Here is a 23,244-nt window from a genome sequence, read left to right on the forward strand (position 1 = left end):
GTATTCCTGTGTCTGAGGCACTCAAGTTTGGGTCCTCATGACCATAAGGCTTTTATTTAACAATTTAAAATGTATTATTAGTCTTTATTGATACCTACCTGCTTTTACCTATAGTTCAATAGTAGCCTAACTGAGAGATTGCGGAGGCTCTATAATAACCCAACAGAGAGCAGGCAGTGTAGGGACTGATGCAGCAGGCTGCACCAGGAGCCCCTGACAGGTTGTGTGTGTGTCGTTGGACAGAGAGCCCTCACATGTTGCTGCCCCCCTTCTGTGTTGGAGTGGAAGAGGGAGGAGGGCTTTAAGGAGGAGCTGTTGGCCTGGCAGTGACCGAAGAGGGGGTACGGAAGACAAGGTGATGCAACTTCCAATAACCCAATATTGGCGGAAAAAAAAAAACGTGGACTACAAGGCTGGAGCCAAAAGACGCGAGACTCACCTCCACGGTAAGAAGCAACGCCTTTTCACAAGAGGATGAGGAAGTATGTGGTGTTTTTTTTATGTATGTTTCCTGCCTTTTAGCTTAATAATAGGCTGGTGGTCAGCACAGCATGGACTGTAACGTGGTTAAATGCTTTTAAAGGAGCAGCTTTGTGTTTAATGTGAAGGCAGCATGACAGTTTGTTAGGAAGAGAAACACTCAACAATTGTCTTTTCTATTAAAGGTGATACCAGTTTAAGTTATTCATAGTTTGATGCATAATGTCTCAAAGCTCATATTGAACGGCAGCAAGGAGAAACACGTGGCACTAGTTGTGGCCTCCCCCTTGTTATGACCACTTATGGTGGGGAGGGGGGGTGGGAGGTGAAGAGGGGGGCATTTCCGTGTTTAAATATTCTTTTTTAATCACTTCCTGTCAAGTTCTGTCATGTTATGTTATGTTATGTTATGTTATGTTATGTTATGTTATGTTATGTTATGTTATGTTATGTTATGTTATGTTATGTAGCAGCATCGTTTTCTGTTTGACAATTAGAGTGAAGGTGATCATAAGATAGGCTACTATATAGCTGTATAGTGAACATGACATTACACTGCACAAGATATTATTGTAGAATATAATATTACAGAATTAATACAAAACTTAAATGGCAATCACTTCTATAATAATCATAATTATCTCAATATTACAGCCAAATCAACAATTGATTTTGGACAACTATTGCTCCAGCATCAATATTAAATGTTTGATGAACATTCATTCATAACAGACACACAAAACATAAACGATGGAATGACTGCATACTAATTATAATTCCTTAACTCTGATCATTGGCTTATTGATCTGTGTCATCTTTGATTCATGGAGCCTAAAACCGAATCAACAATTATACTAAAAGAAATACTTTTAAAATAAAATAAAATAATTAATGTAATATTAATTTGACTCTGCATCATTTCTTAAGTCTAAGAAAATACCATCAGTCTGTTTAGTCTTTTTAAATTTGTGTTATGTATATAGTGCTGTTATGATCATCATATTTTAGTTGAGGATTCATTTGGATATAACCAACCGTGATCAGTGATTTTTTTGTGTGTGTTCATTTTATGCCACGATTAAAGTCTGAGCCCATCATAGTTTTATAATAATACACATACACCTAATGGCAGACATTGTTAAGGTTGGACATTTGAACATATAAATACCACCTTTGACCACCAAATGGCCTTAAGATGATAAGTGACACGAGATGAACAGTTGGTGGCGCTAATTCAGCACTCATGTCATTAAACCAGAGCAGAAGGAGCCACAACAAGATGGCGTCATTTAAAGCGCGCCAGTCAGTCCTGAAATGATGTGGAAATGAGGGGGAAAATTTGATGGAAATCTGACATTTCTGTTAGTTTCATACAGTTACTTTAAATAGATTAATGAAAATTACGTTAACAATTAATACAATAACAAAATGATTGCTGTCAGTTCAATCAAGTGCAATCAGGGAACTATGTAATAATTAGAACAGGCCTGTATGTGTGTAAGTGTTTCACATGGACCGGGACAACACCTGAAAAAGGACATTGTTGGTATAGATTTAAAGTATCTGATGAATACATCCCTAATGATGAACAAACATTTTTGATAATGATCCCTAACACCCATTTCTTGTTACTAATCAACTTTTTATGCAATTTTTTTTTAATCAAGCAAGCTGTTATTAATAATATAAAATTAATGAAAATATTTTTAAGAAACAAAAAAAACAAAACAAAAACATGTCAATCACAATTTCCACAATTTGACTTCCTTTTTTCTGACCGACAGTCAGAAAATATTTACTCTACAAATATTCTCATTCCAGGAACTCAATGATTTTTTTTCTGTATAAAATGTTCTGTCAATCAGTGAAGCACCTCATCAACTACACTTGTAGTGCAGCAGATTATAGTGTAGCTGTGGTAGGCTGCAGTCAGGGACAGTTAATAGAGCTGAAACAATTAGTGGATTAAATAATGAAGTTATGAACAGAGCAATAATAGGTAACAATTTGCAACATCAAATCAATTTTCAAGTCAGGTTTTCAGCACAAATGCAATCGTTCGACCTCCACAAAGGACAGCTTTTGATTCTGTTTTATCAAATTTTAAACTGATCAGTTTTTGACTGTAAGTTGAACAAAACAAGACATTTAAATGAACATGAACATGAAATGTGATGAGCATTTCTATTCCTTGGCACTTTATACCTCAAGTGAACAATTGATGAACTGAGAAAATGTCCTGCAGATTAATTAATTATGAAGATAATCACTAGTTCCACAAGTGATAATTATTACAGTTTTTTGAAGTAAGTCATTTTTCATATGTGAATGCAGTTTAAACCCTGCCATCAAAAAAGTAAGACTGTGTTCTATATGTTTCACTTTTATTCCTGTAACATAATCAAACAGGTTGTGGACCCAAAGATAAAAGTAGGCCATGTCAACAGAAGCTATGCATGCATGAATGGCAGTAAACCCTGCCCCCATCACAGAGGCACACCTCCCTCTTCCCTCCATATCCTCACCCGCACACACAGGAGCGCCTTTCTTTCATCCAGCCCTCAAGTTTTCCGTGTGCTCTCCTTATGCAGTGCTCTGTTGGCCAGTCTGTGTTTAATCTAAAAAGACTCCTTTACCCTAATCATAACAGTTTAGTTATGAACTCAGTTATGAAAGCTAGTAAAAGAAAATCTACAAGAAATACATCAAAAGTACTTAAACTTGAGTGTTTCATGAAAGTATCATCTTTTTAAAAGAAGCCTTCTTTATTTAATTATTTAATCACAAATTAAAGATGATAAAGATTAATAAGGCATTTGTTGCTCCTTGCTAATATTGAATATTTTTACAGTGATATGCAGTTTTACTCATGGGTAGACAAGGCACTAACAACTGAATTTATTTATTTAGTATTTATTCACTGCTTTTATTATAATTTTTTTTCTCTAAAATAATTATTTTTATCTATCTTATTTTATGTATACATATTTGCAAATGTTTTCAAATTGTGTGCACCTTTTTTGTGTTTCTATGCTGCTGTGACGACTAAATTTCCCCACTGTGGCATTAATAAAGTCTAAATCTAATCTAATCTAATCTGAATCAATTGCTTCAACAAAGCGATTTCTTTATGACATCACTGGTTCATAATTTATATCGTGTGCATGAGTTTCGGTTCACTTTGCCTTTAAGTGACTAGGATTCACATATAGGTTAGGTTAGGTTAGGTAGGTTAGGTAGTTACTTTATTAATCCCTGAGGGGACATTTTTTCGCTACAGCAGCATACAGAAGCAACAAGATAATAATAGAACAATAAAATAGCAGTAACATTTATAAAATATAAATATAAAATATAAAATGCACAGTATATACAGTGTCTACAGTACAGTATATATATATATATATATATCTATATATATTATATACAAACAACCAAAAACACAGTCAACAGTATTATTTTGCCAGAGGTGAGTTATTGTACAGTCTTATTGCGGTCGGCAGGAATGATGATATAGTGAAGTTTAGTAGCAGAGGCATGCCAAACACAAGCACCATGAAATGTCTCTTAAGATTAGCCTTTAAGAGATGCCTTTATTAGAACTGTGGACTACGGCTGAAAGGACTTTGAGTCATTGGCTGTGATTGGTGACATCAACTGCCAGATTATTGACTAATAAGGGGAAGTAGTAGTAGTGGGAACTTTTAACACTGGGGAAGTAGGAAAGTCACTTCCACCTTAGGGTGTTTTCATGTTAAAGCTTGGGATCATGAAGGTTTCAGAGATACAGTCTGTGGATTCAGAACTTGGAAGCTCAGTACTGTCAGCGTCTCTGTTATTCTGCGCCTTGAGCCATACATCCCCCATGTGGCCAAAGCACGTCCCAATGCTATACGCCTAAAATGAAATGCGGTACTCGTTGTGAAAAAACAATAAAGAATTATCATGCACAACTGTGGTTGCCCTCAGCTATATGGAGCTTTTTAGCATCTTTCAGCAATATGTTTTGATTTCACAGCTTTACTGTTTTGGTTCATTCTCACCACACCAGCGGGACCAGACAGCTGGAAAAAGCTTTGATAAAACCAATGTTTGGTAGCTGCCCAAATTTAGCTGGTTAACACACCATTTAAGATTTGGTGCAAACAAAAACGGAGCTAAAATGAGGGAGAATATTAGACTTAAATTTGTTTGGTGAACAGAAACACAACTCTAAATGACTGCTAATGTTCATCTGCATCTTCTGGGTGTGCAAATAGTTAATTGTTTGCTAACACCTACATTATAAAAACATTAATAATATGGTCGCTGTTGTATTTCATATTTGTTTTGCTGCCTCAGAGTGTCAATTGTTGATAGAAAATTTGCAGCATATTTGTAATAGTGTCAAATATCTGTAATGGTGGAATTTTCCTATGGCTTCTATCAGACGGTTTTCACAGTGAACTCTTAGGTATTTCCATGTTATTTTGTGAAGTATTGGTCTGGATGTCTGGATATCTGGTATGCCCAAATACTCCTGGACTAGAGGTGGAAGAGGGTAATTCTGTGAAACACATTGAAAGAGTTGAAGAAAAGCAAAAGAAAATGCAGTTATTGATGACTTTGTGTTTTTACCATCCCTAATATAGTTTTTGATGAGTCATTTGTTGACAGGTAGTGTGTGGCATCAGTTTTTGATAAATACTTCTCCCTAAATAAGCTTAAAATAAATACAATATTAGCAGCAATACAATATTACCAATAGGTTAACTTTATATCACAGTTCTTTGTACTTAATAGGTGGCTGCTTTGATCACACATCTTCAAAGTTAAATACAGTAATGGCGCTTCTAACTTATCCAGGAAAAGCTCACTGAAGAGAGGAACAGCCAGGAGAATAGTCAGAAAGGCGCAGTGTGGGGTGAGATCTATCGACAGTATGTGCTGCCATCACTAGGGGGCACCAAAGCACAGCTCAACTTTGCTGTTTGGAATTAGTTGTGCGGTGCGCCATCTCAAAGAGGTTTCAGCCATGAAACATCAGGTGTGTTTTGTACCCAGTCTGAGCAGAAGTGTTGCCTGGTCTAACTCAGAGCTAAAATTATCTACAGGGCCATCAGAGGGAGCTTATCTGGTTGGAAAACTACCCACTGTGGCAACATTCCTTCTGCATAGCTTCATCAGGTGTGGCAAAGCATGGCAGAAATGAAACCTCCTTAGTGGAGACGTGTCATTTGAAAAAGAACGGACAAACACCTGTAGCGGGAATTATGGTGCAGCATGCTGGTAAATTTGATTTCCTACTATTATAGTAAGTTAAACTGTAAGTACCTATTTAAAATAAAAACTACAACAAAAGTAGTATATTTTATGGAACATATTTATTCACTATATCATTTAAAGTAAACTTACCTGAAAATGGACTTTTAAATTGAAAAGAAATTGTTCCGACAGTTGAAAAAAAAAAAAAAACTACTTTTTTGTTGTCCTGCGAAGAGTAAGTTGACAAGATAAATATCTCGTATGTACTTCACTTGCAGAACTGCAAGTCTGTGTGTTTAGAACACAGACTTGCACAGTGCACCTTGACAGGTTATTTTCAAAACACTTGTTGTGGTTTACGTGTTAGCTAACATTTGCCTGGACTTGATGGGCCTGCATACCCGGGCCAACTTGATTGGTTGTTACGTTGTGGGAGGTTTAAGGCACAGGGTTAGGATCAGTTCGGGAGATTGGTCAGAGACTTGTCAAACACGTGTGCTGTGTTGAAAGTCTAGTTATAAGCACAAAAATACTCTGTTATTGTTACAGCACATCGTGCACTCACCTCCCATTGTCAACAAGGTAGCTACTTTAGTGGCTAGTTTTTTTAACCACTCAATTATTTGCAGACTGCAAATAATCAATCTAGGAGGTGCAGACGTTCATCTGTTTGCTCACCAGCAATACGTATGCTCCATTGTTACACTGTGTGTCGCACTGTGTGTTGAAGATGACGTCACTGTAGTTACATGTGGCGTCGCTATAGTAACCGCAGGCCCAGTAATACTTTGAAGTGTGAAAGCCATTTGTGATTTGATATTTAGGCTGTTTGTGATGTGATGTATTTGTGATTTGTGGTGCGTTTGATTGTTATTGTCTGTGGTGTTGTTTCTGGGCCAAGGTCTCGTTCCATTTGAAGATAGGAGAGGTCAGTCCCTGTTCGGGTGTATATGCGCTCGTGTGTTTTTGTTATAGCAGCGGCTATTGATTATCATCAGCATATGCCTTTGAAAAGGTTTGCTCGGCTCTATTTTCACTGTCCTATCCTCTGTTCAGCAGTGATTCTAGCTCAGTTGGATTGGCAGAGCATTGAGAAAAAGCTCAAATTGTTTTTAATTTTTTTTTAATTCACTAGATTTATTGCTATTGATAATGTGTTTTTTGTGTTTTTTCTGTGCCCTCCTTCAAGTCCAACTTGTCTTTCATTGCAGTCATTGCTATTTTAAATGGCACTATTAAAAAAAAAACATCACAATCCATGTGCTTCATATTAAAATCCCATATCTTCTCATTCACAATGCCATTGCCTTATTGTAAGAATTCTTATTTTTTTGTCCAAAGTGACACATAGTTTGCTGGCTCTATTTACTGGGTGTTGAACAAAGGTCGAAGCGTAGTTACCGCTGCTTTGAGAGCCGTCACAATTTCTTTGTCGTTTGTCGTTTGCACAGCGTGAGAGAGGGGCTGTCTATCATGACAGACCAGAGCTGATGGAGTCCCAATCACACTGCTGCATATGGACTTTATTGATAATAGACACAGCTGCTTTGCAAGCCCAACAATATGATGCATTGTAAACATGGCTAGCAATAATGGATGCTGTTTTGTCTTGAAACCACTGTGTTGTACTTCATGTCAGACCGGGGCCGAGGGCTCTCATGCTGCTACAATGTAGATGTGGTATGCAAATCAAAAACATCTCTTATGAGTGTAGGATTACAGGGGGCTGGTGTTGCATCTTTCTGTTCGATAAAGGAAAATGATTAGTGAGTCCTTCTTGCATAGTGTAACCACAATTGCTCCAAAGATGGCTTAGCAACCTTTAAAAATGGCAGCTAAACTATTTACAGTATCTTTCGGTTGTGTGCTTTGTGACTTGCAGTTCTTTGACTCGACAGGTTGTCTTGTCCCCAGAAAATGGGGCCCCAACAAAGACATACTCATAATGGTTAATGTATAACTGTGATATTGTCCCATTTTCTTTTACTGGTTCTAATATGTCATTGAGGTCAAGAGGGCTGACCTAAAACTGCATAAACTAAAGCCTCTTTTTTTTTTTGCTGTCTCTTTGTGATGGCATTGCGTTAAGTCTCTTTTTATATGTCAGAGCTTGAGAAAGGACCTTTGACTTTTGCTCTCCCTACAACATTGTCGCCTCCATGTAGTGATCCGTCACTTTTTGAACTCATTTAACTTTAAAGACTTGGAAGGCCAAGGGGTTTAAAGACAAGGCAAGGACAGGCCTTAAGAGAAATGAGACTGAGGTTAGGGTTTTGCCTGAACAGATGTAGTTTGTCCCAACTCATTAAATGAATATCATTAGCTTTATAGGTATTTGGCCACAAATCAAAGTGTTTGAAAAACTGTAGTCAGATGCTTGCATTATTAAAAGGTATACTTCATCCCCTGGCATCTATGACTGTCTGTACAAAATGTCATGTTACTCATGTTAACAGATGTTGACGTATTTCAATCTGGACCAAAGTGAACCCGCTGACAATACCAATCCCCAGAACCTTGTAGTGGCTAGTTTGTTTGGAAAAAATCTGTAGCATAAGTACATTTTCATCATTCACCTCCATTAAACTGTTTATTACTTTACTTATATTTTCAATGATGAAATATCATGTCAGGAGAGGAGTATTTTATTCCTAGTTCCTTAATTGACTTCATTACAGTCTACTCACACAAGTTTATTAAACAAAAACAGAACAACTCCATTATACTTGAAAGGTAGCCTCATACAAACATAATTAGACCTTCAATTTTGTAAGAAGTTCTCTCAGACACCTTTTGACCTACAGCTGAAGTGAAATATACACCAATTATATTGTTAGAGGCCTTACTTGATATTTGTCTGTTGCTGTACAGCAACTTCAATAAGTTGGTGTTTTCTATGGAAGTTGTTGTACATCATAATGTGGATTACATTTAACTCAGGTAGTGAAAAGGGCAAGTACCAACTTTGCAGAGTGGCCACCTGCCCTGGAAAACATCTTTCTCTTCCTCTGCGTTGACTAGCTTGTGCTAAAAATCAGTTTGAGAATACAAGGTGCCATCAAAAACTTCCAAGGCTGTGCCTGTAACAACCAAAAACCGTACCTGATTTAAATTCAGCTGTCATCATCTTCAGCGTAGTCTCCTTGTGACACTGCTCCCAGCGCTCCTGCCACACTTAAAAAATACCCTGGTAGTCCCGTTCTTGAAGCCATCCGACACCATGTGCGATTCATGGTGGATCCACCACTTCACCGCTACCCGTCAGCCAGAACTCGCATGTTTCCAATGCGTTGTCATGTTAGAGAACCCAGTTGCCATTGCTGCGCAGTTCAGGACAGTTGTGCCAAATGTTTCCCATCAGAACATCACAGAAGAACTTACAGAAGAAGTTAAAGAAGAAGAAGAACAATTTAAAAGTCTGACTCCGCGAATGTCAAAGAAAACCAACTTCATTGCGCACCTGGCCTGACGGGCCTTCTTTGGTTTTGGACAGTGACGTTCTGCACAATATAACACTCAAACCACCTCGCCCGGCTCATTGCTTCATTGCTCTAAACTTTCTGAAGCATTTCAAGGATCTCCGTTGGCAATTTCCTGATTTTGACACGAAATTGAATGTGAGGAGGGTGCACATACCACCAGTCACAAAAACGTGTCTAATACAGGTGCTGATGTTGATTAATTAACTCAAAATAATACTTACTTATGAAGGTTATTGCCTCCCCCTACTCCATGCACATTCCTTTGCTGTGCTCCATTTGAACTCAGCAGGAACATTCCCTAAACTTTTTGATCGCACCTCGTAAAGTACAATTTTAACTGGTGTCAAAGGTCCTTAAAGTGGTTCTTTTTTGTGTTTATATGTCACCTGAGGCCCATTTTTATGCCATAATCTAGTTTTACGATCTTAATATATCACTATGAGAAAACATTAGTAGACAGGGGCCCAGTAGCTCTTTTTCACCCCATCATCCTGTACCAGGTTACTCTGGCCATGGGTAGCACCAGATAATGTTTGCTGTGGAGTCAGGGCAGGTGTTCCATTTGTAGTCTCTCTCTTTACTGAGGGAAACGTTTTGAATTTACTGAAGTGGCTGAATCATCCACAGCCAAAACCTTTTCTTTTTTTTTCAAGCTGCTTCACCTCCTGAGCCCCTTTTGTCAAGCTCATTTCTGTATGAGCAGTGCCACTCTTTTTGCTAGGATTTGGCTGTAAATAGGACTGCAAATAACATAATTACCAGTCAATCCATCAATCATTTAGTAGAAAGAAGATTGATTTAAAATGATACAAAACAGAGCAAATCTTCAAGTCCTCACATTTACGATGCTGAAACCAGAGAACGTTTGGCAGTTTTGGTTTATAAAATGGCCATGAGGCCTTTCATCATTCTATATGTCAGGGCTTTATTTTTGTCAACCTAGGCCCAGCGTGCGGCCAACTTCTTTGGTAATTTGCTGAACCCAATGCAAGCATATCTGTGGCGCAGCAGTAAAGTAGGAGGAACAGATATAATTAAAAGGTGTGTCACAGGTGACGTAAATCATGGCCAATCAAATTAACGCCTCTCAACCCCTTTAAGACAGAGGTACACGCCGAACTAGATGAGCAGCCTCAACAGTCTCAGCTATTATCATCGAGGGTTTTGGCAAGGCCGGCATATCACGCGATATATTAAAAATGTGGATAATTAAAGTCAAAACTTTATTTGCTATTTAATCATTAATTAAATGTCAAAGTGAACAAAGAACACTCAAATATACTGATATCAGGCTATTCAATTCAAGAGTAGACAAAAGTCTATTACTTTTTTTTGTTTGCTTGTTTCTCTTAGTCTTTTATATGATGAACTGAATCAGAAGGTTGCATTTATACAAAATCATTTTGTTATATAAATAATACACGTAAGATGTCCATTAAACCTGCCATTTTGGGAAGGTCTGTTCGTGTGCGCTCTTGGTCCTCAGTGTTAATGTTGCACAATGGGACCTTATCATACAATCTATGCGCGGAAGCCAATTGTTTAGGCCACTTTAGGAACATCCCTCACAAGACCTAACAGACACATAAGGCCTCAGGGTGAGTTTGATGTAAATTCTTACTGCCATTCCTCCTGGGATTGCCCAATAGTCTCCCAACTCTTGCCTTGTGTACATACGTTACTAGAGTGAACCAGTGCGATGGAGCCAGTTAGTTTCTCAGCTGATTTCCTTTTCCTGATGAAGTTTTTTCCGTTGTGATTCTTTTATTTTTTTTTGCTTCAAACATCTTATTGTGGATGGTAAGCTTATGTTTTCAACCGAGTTTTTTTTTTCTTTTCACCTTTTCTTTAGTGTGCAGCGTGCTGTGTATGATGGATGTCCCGGGGCATTTTTGAGTCCCTGTAGGCTGCCGTACGTGTGGCAGTCGGAGTATGCGCATGTGTGTTTATGTGTGTAACCATGAATGGTGGCTATATTTGGCCATGTTTTTCTCTCCTGGAGTGCTTTTAGTAAAATGTCTGGAGTTTTTTTTTTAATTATTATTATTTTTATTCAGTGAGTCAGTGATGGAATAAGATGAAGGAAGACATGCTGCAGATTTATTGTGTTGACTCACATACCAGTCTAATCATGACAACTTATAGGATTGAAAACTAGAGGACTTTTCTGATTCTTGATCATTTCTAGTAAAAAAAACCTAATATTTCATCGGGTGTGAGCATTTGCTGCTTTTCTCTGTTATTATATTTATGTATGAGTCTTTGAGTCTTGTACTATTGGTTTGAAGTAAGAAGCAATCTCAAGATGTCACTTTGCCCTGGGAAGACAGATGTTTTTAACTTTTTTTAGACATTTTGTAGAACACTTAACCTTTGTAATCAGTTACTGAATGGTTGTAGTTGAAGCCCTAACCTTTGAATAACACCTCCTGCTGTCTCTCAGCAGCCATCATGTAGTATAGATAGTTCATGTCCTTGAAAACATTGCACGTTTTGATCACAGGTGACACATTTACAGGGATGGAGCAAAAACCAGCGGAACGTGGAAAAATATTGCCCAAAAATGCACAAAATGAGCAGTTCAGATACGGTTTCACTCAATCAGAGGTATTTTCTGTCACTTTCTTCCAAGTCCAGGCGGAGTGTTCTTTTCCCAGTTTGGCTTTCATACAGCAGTAGTCAATGGGCAGTCTAAACGTTTCCCTAACAGTTAATCTCTCAACACAAAAGGGCACTTTGTTATGGCAGCTGCTTTGCTGCAAAATGCAAATCTCTTACTACATGTTTTCTAAAATCTTTCGCAGCATTTTTTTTCTCACTGATTTCTCCAAAGTTTTATTTACACCTCGTTTCTTTATTGAACTCTCGGAGCGCAAGCGCTTGATGTCGTATTTACATTTTTTGACCTCGAAAGCAGGTCTGACTGTGGAACCTGTTTTAAAAGTAACTAAAAAAAGTGTTGCCCCCCCCCCACCCCTTCACTCCCCTCCTTCCCCACTCCTCTCCTCTCCTCCCCTCCCTTCCTCCACCCCTCTCTGCCTGTCACATGTTCCTTTCACAGCATAGAAAAGTTTCTGGATTAGGGCAGAATTAACACAAAGCGGCGACGCCACTCCAGCTACACTTGCAAAACAACGCAGGAGAAAAGAGGGAAGGAGACGGAGAGAGAGAGAGTGCGACGCGACGGGTAGAAGACACTCGAGCGATCCTCGGCCACCTCAGAAAACTTCCAAACTCTGATAGCGAGAGGCAGACGAGTCCATCCCGGTGAGAGAGAGAGCGAGAGAGAGAGGCAGAGAGACGGCAGCAGAGAGGCAGAGGATCTGTGCCGACAAGGTCCTGAAGGATGGAAGAGAAGCAGTTCGCCGGGATCCTGGTAAGTTCGACTTTTGTTCAGTGAACACATACGCGCACACTTTTAAAAATAATAATACATGGATGCAACCACATCTCAGCTGTATCGCACTGGTGGGATGCAGCTTCTGGACCACCAGTTGAGTCACACTCTGCCTCCCCTTTTCCCTAATTTGAGGCCAGGTTGTTTAATTTCACTCACAGGACTCCCAACAGACTTTTATTTTCCTGTTTTATATGAAAAATTGGAAGATTATTCTCACAAATTTCTGATTTACTTTACTTTCTATGATCTATGAATAATACGCGTGCAGTTTCCTTTCTGAGCGATCAGCCTGTTGCTGTTTGAGTGCACACGACAGAGCTGTCAACCCCTGCTGTTCACCATGGCAATGCTAACAACGCAGCATCAACTAAACACCGTCCCAAAACACCCCAACGTTTGCCTTCACCTGCCAGTCACAGAGGTTTCCCTGTCATCACGCAGCTCTGCCTTCACCACGCCGTAATCTGACCTCTGCAAGAGCTGCAATCAATAAACATGTTTTCAATGCTTTCTGGCTTCTGATACGAGATGAGGACCAGGAGGTAAATGTGTTAGTGTCAGGCCTGTGCTGTTGGTGAAGCTTTAAATAGAGGTCTGGACGTCATTGGCAGTCAGGTCACTTCTCCCCCTCTCTCTCTCTCTCTCTCTCTCTCTCTCTCTCTCTCTCTCTCTCTCTCTCTCTCTCTCTCTCTCTCTCTCTCTCTCTCTCTCTCTCTATGTTCAGTCCAAGTCCTCCGGTCCGTCTTGAGACGTCGATAAACACAAACTCTGACCTGCGACTCTCTTCTGACATTCTGGCTCATTTGAAGTCTCGCTTTCTTCCCGCAATGACATTTTTTTCTCTCTCTGCCATGTCCTTTCAAGATGTATATCCATGTGAAAATGCAGCGTCTGAAGTTGAGAGCGGGACGTTATCAGCCTCGCCTGCTCCCTCTCACAGCACTTGAAGGTGGTTGGAGGATGAAGATTTGATTATTGCTCTCGCAACTTTCTTTAGTGTGTTTTTTGTCGTCAAGTTTTTATCTCAGTTTACCAATCAGTCATTTGAATGGCTAAACACTGCTGGATAGCTGGGAGTGAGGATGTAGCTTGTGCTGAGATTCATTAGAAATGAAATGATTAACATAAGATGGATGTGTGCCTCGATCTTAGTGGTACTCTTTGGTCAACATAAAGTTTAGACCTGTTTTACTGCCCTTCACAGACTCGCAGGTGTTTCTAAGGAAAGTATAGACGAGGTTTTCTCTTCCATTATAACACAAGTGTTTTTTCACAGCGCCTAAACCGAATGAACACAAAAAAACTATTCTGAGTGTGCAGCGGGCGATAGAGAGAGGCAGTGTGTGTGATGGTGAGGATGATCGTCGGACACCGCAGCAGAGTAGGAAGTTATCAGTGCAGTGTGTGCAGTTTAGACTGTTTGCCAGTGAATAAATGCGGCGACTCATCAGGATTAAAGTAAAGCCCTGCGTCCAGGTTCCCACCTGATGAAGGAGGTTAACTCCAAAGTTGGCGGGTGGATTAGTCATGAAGGCGGACCAGCTCAGAACAAAAGAGAACGGAGAAATGTCTGGCTGCTGAGTTTAGCTTAGTAATGTAGTCAAACTCTTGTAAAGTTAGTGGCTGGCTGAGACAGCAGCCTCACCTCCCTCTACCTGCAGCGGAGGGATGAGGATAAACGACAAGAGGAATAAAGTCCATGTTCTTCTTTCCGTCTAAACTTAAACACAGTATTTTATATCAGTAATATTATTAATTTTGTGGACATTTTTAGATTTCTTTCCAGTGAGATATTATTGAGTTTATAAGGACTTTGTTGTTGGAAACATTCCTGGTACTGCTGTAGAAACAACATTTTGTCATATTTAGAATATAAATCTGGCTTTAAATGTTCTTTTTCTTTCAAAATTTTGATTTAAGAGAGTCAAATTCTTTAGTAATGACTAAATCGATTCGAGTATTGATAAAGGACTGGACTGAAGGAGTAGGAAATAAAAATGAGATTTTAACCATACCTGCCCCTACAGCTGGCTGCTGGATACAGACTGATGATGGGAGGATGAGACAATCAAAGTTATAATCCATTTACTATGAGACTTGTTTTACCAATGGTTTGTGATTATTTGAATGGTTCACAGTACATGTTTAAAATAGTACTGTCAGGATAATTGTCCAAAATGATGTGAAAATGTTTTTACCCACCCAGCCATGACAGCACCTAAACCCCCCAGAATCTGAGGGAAAACCCTGAAAGTGTCACTATATCTGTTTTGGCTGCGATGACTCCTCAGAGCCACGAGGGGCTTGTAGGCTGATAATGAGTGAATGAATTAACTTAAAAAATTGAGGATTTGTGGCGTGTTCTTGTGTGAATTCGTGACATGTTTTTGCATCTGAAAGCAACTAAACTTTAAAAGGAAATATATTTAGGAAATATATGGCAGATTTTAGTTCAGGTAAATTCTTTGATAAAAAATATGCAAAACTGTCAATTTTAGATTGCATATAATTGACTTAAATGTGAGAAAGCTGCGTAAAAAGGTGTAATCCTTACAAACTGTGTCAAGCAAGAAAACAAGCTGTGCCGTCGATGTAAGGCAGAAAATCGTCTGTTTTGAAATGACAAAAAGTTGTCTTTTTTTTCTGAGCCCCAGATTTTGACTTTCATACGATTCAGTTCATTCATGAAGGTAAACAAGACACAGAGAGCTGCGGGTAGATCGTACAACAGCTTCAGCAGAACGGACAACTTCTGCTCCACTCGCCTCGGGATTGGTCACTTCTCATGGCTGGGGCCGTTGTCTTCAGCAGTTGTGGACAGTGATGTCAGTTGGTGCTGAGAGACATCAACAACAGAAGAAAGAAAGTGTGTGTGTGTGTGTGTGTGTGTGTGTGTGTGTGTGTGTGTGTGTGTGTGTGTGTGTGTGTGTGTGTGTGTGTGAGAGAGAGAGAGAGAGAGAATTACGGCCTGAATCTTGCTCTCCCATCACCAACTGTCACTTAAATTTTTATTCCTCTCCTCCCTCCCCTCGAGCTCTTTTGTCTGCCTTTTTATATCTATATATATCTATATATATATATATCTTCCTTTTTTCCTGTCTTTTCACATCCATAGAAAACGTTTTTTTGAATTCATCAACTTGATTTATGTGCTATTATTTTACTTTTAGTCCACTCATTTTTACCTCTATCTGGGGAGTGAAAATGGCTTTTGTCTCTTGTTTTTCCTCGATATAGCACTACTTTTTTGGAAGTTGCCGCCCTCTTTTACAGTCTGGTTGAAGTTATTTACACCGGCCCAGGTGGTTGGTGGATGGACCAGTCACCGTAAATCTCAGGTCACACAAGGCGCTCGCTTCCTGCTACCGCTTGGCACGGTTGATAGCCTTCTGCCGGGACTCTTTTCTGTCCAAACTTAATTCCCCTGCTCGTTCACAGCAGTCAAAAGGAACCCCATCCCCTCAATCTTCCTCCGTTGTCTTTGACCGCCCTGGAAGCCACTGCTTCCAGCGAGCGGATGAGCAGATGGTGCCCTGGCACAAGCTTTAAGCTGGACGGATTGCTGTCTCTTTGATTTGACTCCTTAGTTACGTCTTTTACTCTGGTAGTCCTTAAAATGTCTGCTGTTTAGATGTATGTATAGAGATGTGAGAGTGGGAGGAGAAGGAGGAGGAGTTGGACGGAGGTTTTACGTATTTGTCTGCTGAGCGCTGCATTCATGCGTCTGGCTGTGCAGACCACAGCTGCCCCTCCATCACCATCAAGGCCAAACGGAGGAAGAGGTCACCTCAGACTGGCTGCTGATCAAAGTTGAACATTGGCAAGCCTTTTAATGTCAGCCTGCTACTTTTCATCCACTCTTTGTAAGATCTTTGGAGTTGGGAATGATTATTAGCAATTCTAATTGGACCCAAAGCTCAGTAGACAATGAAGTGACAACCTCTTACACAGCCCCATGAGTACACTTCAAATTATAACTTTTTGACTCTGTATGACAGGATGCATTCCACATATACTGCATTTTTAAAGTGTTTCTTGCAGAGCGTTCTTGGAACTCAGGGATTTTCATTAACTTTGGGCTTTTTTTTTGTTCCACTTTTGCTTCTCAGTTTTGACTGTTACTAAATATTGGTTCCTTGCTGGTCAGTTTTGTGCATAAAGTAACCAAAATACTGTATTTGAGAGTAAAACAAATCCTGATATGTCAACTGATATTCTTTAATATATCTACTGCGTATGTAGTATATATATATAAAAACTTCTTTATGTATATACAGTATTTATTTATAAAGAAGTTTTTTTCCCACTATCCCTTTAAATGTGGGTATTAAACACTTTTGACAAAATATGTAATGGAAGACAAGATATTTAACAGATTGTTGTCCAAACTGACTAACTAAATATAGAAACATACAAATAGAACAATTTTTTATTTTTTATTTTTTACGAATCATAACCACCGTAATGTGTTGGTGCACACCTTCACTGCAGTCAATCATGTTACAGTTTTTCTGGTATTCTTCCGTGTTTACTGTTTTGTTGCCTCAGAGAAGCCTTTAAGATGATGTGATTCTTTTTGACTATTTATTAGTTTCATAATTATTTTTTCAATTTGGTGGTCTGTAAAATCAATAATAATGAAAAATGTTAGTCGCAGTCTTCTTAGTCCTCTGTGTGTTTTTGAATATCTTCCTTTGTCCAACCCACATCTGCAGTTAAATCGACGCATAAAAGGTTTGCTGTGATTTCAAACAGAAAAGTAGCACATAGAAAATCTGCAAACAGAACCTTTGGCTTTGTTATTGCACAGGAATGTGGATTTATAAGGCTGTGATTACCCCACGGTCCTGTGTACCCCCTGCTTGATGAGCCTTTATGTATGTGTGTGTCAATGTGACAGAGAATGTGTTACTCAGTGTGTGTGTGTGTGTGTGTGTGTGTGTGTGTGTGTGTGTGTGTGTGTGTGTGTGTGTGTGTGTGTGTGTGTGTGTGTGTGTGTGTGTGTGTGCGCGTACCATTTCCCAGGGGTTGTGTGGCTAATGTGTGCTGTAGGCTGTGAAGTGGAAACTAAATGGAAAGAAATAGTGGAGCCCACAGCTAGAACCTCCCCGAGGTCATGACACACACACGCACGCACGCACACACACACACACACACACACACACACACACACACACACACACACACACACACACACACACACACACACACACACACACACACACACACACACACACACACACACACACACACACACACACACACACAACAGTGAAAGAAGTATTCAGATCCTTGACTTGAGTGAAAGTACTAATACAATGTAGTGAAAAAATTCAACTACAAGTACAAGTCCGGCATTCAAAACCTCAGTTAATTAAAAATATGAGTATTATCAGCAAAATGCACTGAACATATCAAAAGTAAAAGTACACACTATGCAGTAATTGCTTCATGTCTGTGTATTACTTTAATAGATGGTGTTTTGGATTAATATTACTGTTGTATTTATTTTACTGCTGTAGTTATTTAATTTTGTGCTGAGTTTAACTCCTTTTTATACTGTGGGTTAGTTTAATCTACAGCAGTGCATCATATTCTATAAAGGCATCATGTGTTTGTAGCATCTCTTACCTGTGAGAACCATGCACATCTAAAAAGTCAGCAAGTTTAGAAAAACGATTGTGTTTTTAGCTTTATGACAGTTTCCAGTGACTCCAGGAGGGTTTTTAAAACCTTGTTTAGAAAAAGAAGTCAGTGATTTTCCCCAGCACATAAAGGAACATTCAATCCTTCAGTTTCTCTTGAAAATGTCCAATCCCCAAATGTGGCGATAAATGGGTTTAATTGCACAGGGAATGATGTAAAATATTGTTTTCTGAAAAGTAACTAAAGTGGTTTGATAAAAGTAGAGGAGTCAAACATACAATATTTATTTTCCTCTGAAATGTAGTGGAGTGGAAGTTTATAAGTATATAAATAGCATCAAATGGAAATAAATAAATGAAGTACAAATACCTCAAAATTGTACTTAGGTAATGTACTTAGTTACATTCCACCACTGCGCACGCACACACACACTCATAATATACTAGTATACAATATGCATGTAAAAGTTACTTTTACAAAAGAAACAATGAACAAACTTGGATCACACATGAACACATCCACTCTTCATGCCCCAAACACAAAAGAAAAGAAAAGGATTCCACAGAGTCTTGTTCCATTTTACTTGAAAAGATAAAATAATAAATATACAATCTGTTTAGTGATGTACGGCTGCCAGGCTGTGACTTTTGCTTTGGGAGTGTGCGGCCCATGTTGTAGTCCTGGGGATAGTTTTGGACAAACTAGGCATGTTTGTTGGTGTTAAATCCGTCTGTCTGCCGTCATGCTCCATGTACAGGTCAGGGAAGGCTGCAGAATATATATTTTTTCATTGTTTCTGCCCTGTGGAGCTGCTCAGTAGATTGCCAGCCATGTGCAACACGTAATTTGCTTTAATATAGGTGAAACTCCTCTCTCTCTCTCTCTCTCTCTCTCTCTCTCTCTCTCTCTCTCTCTCTCTCTCTCTCTCTCTCTCTCTCTCTCTGCTTTCTGTACTTATGTAAGAAACATATTGAGTTGCCAGTCAGCCAGTTTAGTTAACAGCAGTGCTCAGCAACCGTGTTGGCTGCCTCTGGGGCGACGGCCAACAAACAGATGTGAACCGAGTGAGAGGGAGACATAGCTCTGAGGGCAGGTGGGGGTAGAAGTCAGACACGATTTTTCTGATTTCACTCCACCTCTCCCGACTGACCAGGTCAATGAGGAGGGGGAAGAGAGAGAGAGAAAAAACCCACATCCATGCAGGGCAGCTCAACGGCAGCCACAAATGCCAAACACGTCCACTGCTGGGCACTCTTGAAAAGGTAACCCACCACCAACCAACCTCCCATGTATGTTCACACACACACACACACACACACACACACACACACACACACACACACACACACACACACACACACACACACACACACACACACACACACACACACACACACACACACACACACCAAAGATGGAAAAAAGGGACTCCATTGTGTTTCAGACCTTTAGATTTCATTTGGAAAAATCACTCAGGCTGAAAATTTTGCTTTCTGATTTTTCTCCTTTCTCCTTCTTTTCCTGGGTTTAATAGCTCGGCCTCCCTTCAACTCCACAAAAAAGACAAGTAAGTTAGAATGAAGGGACTTCACACTCTTCCTCTGCCGTCCTCTGAAGTCAGTGAAATTATTGACAGGGCTCTGACATTGTGTCTGCACAACGGGGCTCCTAATTCTCCCACAGTTTCTTTTAGTATTATTATCATTTTTAAAGCTTTCCAATTGAACTCTTTTCAAAGGCCTTTTCAGAATCATATTTAGGAAATTTGTTGCACTTGAACCCAACTTGCTCCCTGGCTGTGTGTGTGTGTGTGTGTGTGTGTGTGTGTGTGTGTGTGTGTGTGTGTGTGTGTGTGTGTGTGTGTGTGTGTGTGTGTGTGTGTGTGTTGTGTGTGTGTGTTGAATGGCAGCTATAAGCCTGAGACGAGGAGGGGTCTGCTTTTCTCAGGGCTGGACAGCCCTGTCCTGCCCGGTTACATCTTCCTCTCTCTGTGTCCTCCTCTCTTTCAGACCTTTTCAAACACAGGGTCTGTAACATCTCTGGGTGCATCTGTGTGATGAAATAACGTCTTTTTGGCTTTCACATTATTATGGAAAATGTTGATTGTGGTCACAGATGACCGATCCAGGTGCAGCTCTGCTGGAGAACAGCTGGAAAATTATGTCCTCAACTTTTTGTTGTTGACTTATTATCCTCACAGCTTGACTGTTGACCATCTCTAGTGCTGTTTCCAGGAACACTTAATTTTGGTTTATGTTGTATGGAATGAAATCCTGCTGTCATACTATTTACACAGTCTAACAGATCCCAAGCCATGGCAGAAAGATTTTTAAAAAATGGATGTGAATTTACCTTTTGGTTTTCCTCTTAATTAATGTTTTGCTCACATGCTGTTGAGTTGTATGTAAATTGGTAGTGATGGCTACGTATGGGTCATGATTTTTAAGTTTTTAATATTCATTGACTCATAAAGTCAAATAGTTTATCATCTAATTAAAAAAAAAAAAATCTATGTCTTCTTTTACTGGCGCCTGATAATAACACAGTACCACCACCAGGAGGTGGCAATAATGTACCTAAAAAGCAGCATTAAGCAGCTAAAGAAGAAGAAGAACACGAAGAGATCTCTGAATAGCAGTTGAATAATTCCCGGGGAATATTTAAGATCCATTACTAGGAATGACCATAGGCAGGATCGATGGGTGGATCTTACTCCAGAAAAAGAAAATGAGGACACTGTGCACACCCACCTATAGGGCAACCTGACCAAACCCCAGGCATGTCAATCAAACCAGGCATGCCCCCAAACATTGCATAGCTCTCTGAGGCAGAATATCTAATTAATTCTGGATTTATTTTCAGAAGAACCACCAGAACACTCATCAGAAGGAGTGAATTTAGATAATGACACCATAATGACATGTCGATAAATTGTATTGAATTTATAGTTTTTTGTCAGAGACAGCCCCTTGCTCAGTGGCATTGCACTTTAAGTTGCTTCAGCATTGGCTGGACCATGTCCATTTTGATATAGAGTCTATGGTATGAAAGGGACTTTTGTTTTCCAATCTAACCAGAGTTACCCATCAGCCTCTGGGGTCTGACCAGACTTTGAGAAAAACATCTAAGATAGTGATACAGATAAAACCTGATTCTTAAACTCATTTTTAGAGATGAGTGTGTATACTCATACTTATTTTTTGTTTTTACCTTCTGAGGTAAAAAAAAAAAAATAGAAACATGTAGACTCGGACTGTAGTATATGGCCGATGTATGTATGAAACGTAAGTAGGTAGACAGATGAGCACACTTTGTAATGAATATGTTTTTAGGCTTATGATGTTTCTATCTTTACACACAACGACAAATACGATCCTAACTTCTGTCCATGAAGCAGCAACACATTCTGTGTTTCATCTTTTCAATGAATGATGAAGACGTATTTCATATCTCTCTCTGCCTGCTTTCCGCTCTTGTCGCATTTTAAGCGCAACAGTGACTTCTGCCACGTGAGGCCAACTTCACTCACATGTGCTTCACTTTCATCCCCAGCAATGGTCCCATATGTTTGTCAAATTGTGTATGTTGTGTGCTTTTTCCGGCCCAGTTTGTTCCCAAGCCTTATCTCCAATGAGCCTCGCTCTCCCCGGGGGTCCAAGCTGAAGCCTCACGCTATTTATACAGACTGAACAGCTGGGGCCCTCCTAGCCAAAGCAGTGAGGGATGGGGGGGTCGGGGGATGGGTGGAGATATTATCATGGAAACTTCAGGTTAAACCAAGCGTTGGAAATGTCTCTCTGTTCCTTGTTTTTTTTTTTTTTTTTACTCTCTTGTCTTCCTCTCTGTCATTATGTCTTCCTCCCCTGGGTGTCCAGAGGCTGGATAGGCCCGGTTGTGTCCAGTTCAGGTCAGCTGGACCGTTGGACGAACATCCAACTCACTCATTTGAATCTTGTTCGTCATCCCATTTCCCATCTTTCCTCTATGTCTTTATCTCTCTGTTTCCCTTCTGTTTTTTGTTTGATTTGCTCTGCAGCTGATGTTTTTCCTCCACTTTCTTTCCCCCGCTCCCAATTAAAGAGCAAGCTGTTTTGGACTGAATAAAAAAGGTTGATTTTCCCTCACTGTGCTTCAAGACATTTTTGTCCTTTTGTTGCGTCGGACAAAGCCGAACTGCTGTAGCAAAACTGATCTTTTTGTGTTTCTTTCCTTTTCTTCTGCTCTCCGGCTCCTGTGGTGCTTGTCCTATTGTGAACCTCAACCCTGTGAAGTTCTCTCCTCACTGCTCCTTCCCTTCGCTTATTTCTTCCCGTCTTCTCTCTCGACTGCTCTGCCCTCCGCTCTCTCGGCCTATACTCACATGAAGCACTCAGGAGGGAACAGAAAGTCGGGCTTATCGATGTTTCCTTCATTTCGAGGCCTTTTTCACAGTCAGAGCTCCCATCACAGGCATGCTGAGCTAACGAGAGGTGAAGAGATATTAACCTAATTGCTGTCAGGGACAGATATATAGAACGCGGAGGATGTAATATGCCCAGACGTGACTGTTGGCTCCCTGTGAGATTAGCTGTTGAGTGTAAAAGCAGGTTGATTCATGGCTATTGAAGGATGAGAAGTCGTGCTGTGAGGCGGTGAACATTTTTTCTTTGTATGATATGTTTATTCACTTAGATAAAGGCCAAATCACCAGGAGCTCACAGTCATGTAGGTTTTTTTTTTTTCAAAGCTCCTTTATAATATAGCACAGTGATATATTCATATTTGATTTAATTTGCATTTCAGTTTTATTTTATGGGTAAAATCTCACTGAAAAAAAGCCTCAAAAGATCACAAGAACGCCACAGTATGGAAACCACATAGCAAACCACATTAAAAACATAAATGGTAAAAAAAAAAAGAAAAAAGAAGCAACCCAGGCCCGTAGCAACACGAGTGAGGGATGATTCAGGGTCATCTGAATAGGAAATAGGAAAGTTTCTAGCACAATCTTCA

The 23,244-nt window shown here is 39.7% G+C and overlaps 1 protein-coding gene across 1 annotated transcript in view; it reads left to right on the top strand.

Moving 5' to 3' along the window:
* The first annotated feature begins 250 nt into the window (after window positions 1-250).
* The window catches only part of slc6a9 (solute carrier family 6 member 9), a 74,881-nt gene continuing 51,887 nt past the window's right edge, over window positions 251-23,244 (top strand). The window contains exons 1-2 of the mRNA XM_069711371.1: window positions 251-446; window positions 12,268-12,582. Coding sequence (XP_069567472.1) covers window positions 12,553-12,582 — 30 coding nt within the window. The 5' untranslated portion in view covers window positions 251-446; window positions 12,268-12,552. The remainder of the gene's footprint in view (window positions 447-12,267; window positions 12,583-23,244) is intronic.

Source organism: Brachyistius frenatus, unplaced genomic scaffold (genome assembly GCF_029030835.1).
Source record: "Brachyistius frenatus isolate BFR_SWC_R1_liver_20210118 unplaced genomic scaffold, ASM2903083v1 Contig_99, whole genome shotgun sequence".
In the NCBI taxonomy this organism is placed as follows: domain Eukaryota; kingdom Metazoa; phylum Chordata; class Actinopteri; family Embiotocidae; genus Brachyistius; species Brachyistius frenatus.